Below are 5,085 nucleotides of genomic sequence, written 5' to 3'. Positions count from 1 at the left end.
AAAAAAATATGTAAATGATTACTAAAATAAGAAACATGTTTGCAACAAATGTGTTTGTTTGCATAGGGAATGCCCATTTCCCCATGAATTATAATATGATTTTGACTCATATAATATGACATGGTTAAAATATAATATGAATAAAATATAATAATAAATATAAGATATACAATATAATATACATTTTCTCCATTTTATATGGTAATCCCTATTTTAATTAATTACTAATAATTCATACTACAATTTATTTTGCTTGTTCCACAACTAGCCATATTTTAGCCATGTTCAAATTTTTCACAATGAAAATGTATCTATATTTATTTATGCTGATTTTATTTATTATTCAACAAATTCACATTCACATGAATTTTACAAATTCAACCCAAGGAGAGAAAAGAATAGATTTTCTTTTTTCAGAGAATGGGACAAAGCAACTTACTTAAAAGCACTACTAACAGTTATTAGTCCACGAGCAGCCTTTGAAGATGAACAGCTTGCTGTATTTAATCTCATGAAATGAATGAAGGGGCGGGCTGTAGTTGCATTTCCTCCTCACATCCTGCGCTGACCCTCCGATACCCCCGCCGACTAGACACACGCCTCCGGAGCAACAAGCCTCACTGGGGAAAACGAGCTTTATCTGCTGTTCAGGTAAGTGTAAACACGCTATGTTTTCTCTTTGTGCGATGGAAAGGGACATTGGTGTTTGTCCCAAACGCGACATAAGAGCAGGTGGTTCTAGAAAAAATAAAGTGTGCATTTTTTTTTTGTTTACGTTCATGAGCGCGGAAAGTGTCGCAGGATCAACGCAACTTAGAAACCTTGATGCGTTTTGCGGTAAACTATAAGGCCAAAGTCCGGGGGAGGAAAGAAAGAGAAACGGCTGCATTGTAACACCATGTCTTCTTTTTTTTTCTCTCGGGACAACCACCATTGCTTTCATTGTAGCCTATGTAGTGTGTTGAAGAAGGAAGGAGGAGGATAATAATGTGAACTGAAATAATTGAAATGCTCAGAAGAGTAATTTCTCATGCTATTCACATCGCTCAGAAATGAAAAGCATCCGTGGCATTTTTTTAATTTTATTTTTAATCATTTTGAGTCAACGTGTCACTCGCCACCGGCGAGGAAACCACAGCAAACTCCCCTGAACACAGAGAGGTAACAGAGCGAAAGTGAAACGCCGTATAAATAGACCAAAGTAAGCCTTTCAGCTTCCTTTAACCTTAAAAATACCTGATGCTATTTGTAAAAATGTTACTTATTTTAACAAAAAAGAACCCAAGAAATGCTACAGTAAAAATCTGTTACCTTACAGTAGAATTTTTTTTTTTAATGGGACAATATATTTTTACGGTTAAGAAACTGTTTAAATTCTTTATTGGTAGAAAACTTTACAGTGAAAGTCCATTTTATATTCAAGAAGACAGTACTCTGCTGGGAAAAACAAAACACAAACAAACAAAACACATCTAAACCAACCCACGAATGGTTTGGTAGTCTTGTGTTGAAACCTCTTTTACAACCAGTCAGAGACCAGCAAACCAGTAACCCCCCCCCCCCAGCAGTGTGTACTTTTACAGTGAGATATTGTTACAAATCCCTGCATGACACATTACATTTGATGATATATGTAATTGTATGTTCCTTTAATAACACCTGTATTATTGTGCTAACGGTATATTTTATGGTATATTATACTATTACAGCTTTTTCTAAAGGAAAAAAAACATCCATTGGTTTGGTTTAAAGTTCAATATTTTATTAAATTTTTTAATAATGCAACATTTCTTTTGAAGTAAATCAATATGTGGTTTAATAATACAGCTTTTTTTTTTTTTAAGTAAATCGGTATTAGGAGTAAATAAGAAGATCAAGCTTCCGTAAAATTCTTGAAACATTTCTTTGAATACTTGTGGTAACCCATAACGACACAAAGCATGCATGTGTCCCAAATCCCAGCCAACGCCATCGGTCTGTCAACAGAGTGGACAAGAGGATAGTTTGTCTTTATCAGGCAGACCTGTGAGGTGAATAATAAATGCAAATGCAATGAATAAAACATTATTTTGTACTAAATCTTAATTCCAAATTCAAAGTTCTGCATTTGGAGTCTGTCACCATGATAACTAATATGTATTCACTACTTAATACAGGTAGATAACCCTTTAGAAAAAGCACTCTAAGTGATTACTACTGACACACGGCAAGGGCTTTCTCCATACATTTATAACACGTGATCAGCAAATCAATATGTCCCCGCAGTTATTCTGAACAACTTCTTTATGCCTCAGTATCCAAAAGAAATCAATAGGTCTTACAGTGAAAATCCAGACTATAAAATCCATTATAGCAGAGATTTTTTTTTATATATAAACCAAAGTCTGCAGTCTAATTTTGTGTTTTGGAGCAGAACGTGTCACCTTTCTAATCTGGAGCTACATTTGTTGTCCTCAAGGTTTTTAAAACCAGCAGTGTGGGTTGGAGTGTGTGTAGTTTTGTTGTGTTTTCAACCATTACAAGCCAAACACCCTCATTTTATCGGCCATACATGGCGGCTGTTTTGACATGCACCGCCTCCACACTAGGCCCTGAGACGTGAGCGTGTCGTCTGTCTGTGGCAGAAACCCATGGGCCACAGCTGTTAATTAACATGTCATGGAAAAGAACAGTGTTTGACTGCCATCTTTCCAAAAGCCTGTTTACGCTCCTGCCCACCTCCTCTTCTTTGTCGTTTTCCCATTTTGCCTCATAAATACGCAAAGAGTGAACAACCACCGCTTCATGAGTACTTCTTTTCTGTAGCACAGCTGTTAATTAACATGTCATGGAAAAGAACAGTGTTTGACTGCCATCTTTCCAAAAGCCTGTTTATGCTCCTGCCCACCTCCTCTTCTTTGTCCTTTTCCCATTTTGCCTCATAAATACGCAAAGAGTGAACAACCACCGCTTCATGAGTACTTATTTTCTGTAGCACAGCTTTTTTCTCTCTTTTCACCAACAGGAGAGATGGGCAGCTTGTATAAGGATGAGCAGGACGACTGGATCACAGTGTGTCTCAAGTACCTCCTCTTCGTTTTCAACTTCCTGTTCTGGGTGAGTCTTAGATGCAAAAATGAAAAATTGCTGAAAATTTACTCACCCTCAGGCCATCCAAGATGTAGATGAGTTTGTTTTTTCATCGGAAAAGATTTGGAGAAATTTAGCATTATGTCACATGCTCACCAATGGATCCTCTGCAGTGAATGGGTGCCGTCAGAATGAGAGATCAAACAACTGATCAAAACATCACAAGTAATCCACACGACTCCAGTCCATCAGTTAACATCTTGTGAAGTGAAAATCCATTTTAAAAGTATTTTAACTTCAAACTAATCCTCTATCCATAAAAGTTGTTTCGTCTGAATAAAGAGAGAAATATGCACAGATCAAGCATCGTTTACAAGTGAAAACAGTCCAAAACAGTTCTAAACAAATATTTTGATGTGAGAGGACAGCAGGGGATTGCCTTCTTCACTTTTTCATTATTACGGATTATGGAATTATATTCTGAAGCAACGGTTTAAAGATAAAAGGTTGATTTTAAGCTGTTGTTTCACTTTGTCGTGCATGAAATGATGTTTGGAGAATATTTCCATATTCTGTTTTAGGCAGCATTCTTATGAAATATCAGATGCAGTGAGAGACAAAAGACAAAGGGTAGGAAGAAAAAGTGTGTATGTGAATGAAAAAGCGTGACGTTCATACCTTTTTTAAATCTGAGTCTTTTCCAATCATCTCCTTTCTCTTGTTCTCTTCCCACCCACCTGTGTATTAGCTCAACAAGTACAGTGCCCTCTAGAGTTGAATGTGTTTTCTAAGTTGTTCTGAGTGGAGAAAGACAAACCTGCTGTCTGAGAAAAAGCATTTCTCAATATGAAACATTATTTAGTTGAATTCATCTTTGTAATTACATCTCTACTGCAGTTTCAGACAGATGGATTTCCATAAATCCTAGACCAAAAAATAAGAGAAATCCAGGAAATGATTCAGAAACCACACCTTCAACCAGAATGCATAACCCTGTGCATTAATCCACTTACTTAAACAGATAGTCCACCCAAGTCTGTATGACTGACTTTCTTCTGTGGAACACAAACAGAGAAATTCAGAATATTGTACTGTATTGTACTTTTTTAAATGCTGTTAAAATGCTTCAAAGTTAAAAAAGGACAAAGAAGCACCATAAAAGTATCATAAAATTGGTCCATATGTATTTCAGTCTGTATCTGACACACAGTCCTCATTCACTTTCATTATATTCACCTTTTGTGCTGCATGGAAAAAAGAGTCATGCAAGTTTAAATTGACATGGGTGAGTAAGTAATGACTCATTTTCATTTTTGAGTTATTCTATTCCTTTAAAGCTTAACCTCTGAAATATATTCAGTATATACTCTAGTGATTCATTCAATACAGAGTTTTTGTAAAGAAATTTCCTCCTCAAACTCCAAGTCCTCACTGTGTGTGGTATGCAAGCAGCTCAGGGAGCATTAAAGAGACAGTGGGTCTCTGGGATAGCTGCTGTTTGAGTTTGGCACTGGAGAGTATCATGGAAAGAGCTGGAAGTGTTGAAGGAAGGAGCCTTGTTGGATTTTCCTCAGTTTCCGAATTGGATAGATCTGAGAAACAGATAAATGAGTGTGTGTATGCATAGAGATGAATGAAGTCTTTACTTTGCACAGCACCACACAGGTGGATAATTAACCTGTGCTGAAATCTCAGGGTGAATGAATGATTATTTGAGTTGGTTAAATAATGACAAGCCTGTCAAACTATGAAATAACTGTTTATCATTTGAAACAGGAGTTTCAGTTTGATATCTAGAATTAACTCCAGTTACCTTCTCATCATTGTTTGTCCTCAGCTATCTATCCAACCCTAAAGTTTTTATGTCTTTATTTAATGTCTTTAAATGGAAGACTTTTAAAGATCTTTTTGCTGTCATTATTGCTTATCAATCACATTTTCATTTCCCCCTCAGTTCCACTTTCCACATTGTTAAAAAACAGTCAAAACTACTCATTTTTTAAATGTGTGTGTGTG

General features: G+C 36.2%; 1 protein-coding gene across 1 annotated transcript in view; it reads left to right on the top strand.

The window, feature by feature from the left end:
• Positions 1-556: 556 nt before the first annotated feature.
• The window catches only part of tspan11 (tetraspanin 11), a 22,714-nt gene continuing 18,185 nt past the window's right edge, over positions 557-5,085 (top strand). Inside the window, exons 1-2 of the mRNA XM_016493892.1 lie at positions 557-651; positions 3,005-3,096. Of these exons, the coding sequence (XP_016349378.1) occupies positions 3,010-3,096 (87 nt within the window). The 5' untranslated portion in view covers positions 557-651; positions 3,005-3,009. The remainder of the gene's footprint in view (positions 652-3,004; positions 3,097-5,085) is intronic.

Source organism: Sinocyclocheilus anshuiensis, unplaced genomic scaffold (genome assembly GCF_001515605.1).
Source record: "Sinocyclocheilus anshuiensis isolate Anshui unplaced genomic scaffold, SAMN03320099.WGS_v1.1 scaffold1316, whole genome shotgun sequence".
Classification (NCBI taxonomy): Eukaryota; Metazoa; Chordata; class Actinopteri; order Cypriniformes; family Cyprinidae; genus Sinocyclocheilus; species Sinocyclocheilus anshuiensis.
The sequence above is the reverse complement of the archived record's forward strand: the minus strand, read 5'-3'. Positions and strand labels throughout refer to the sequence as shown.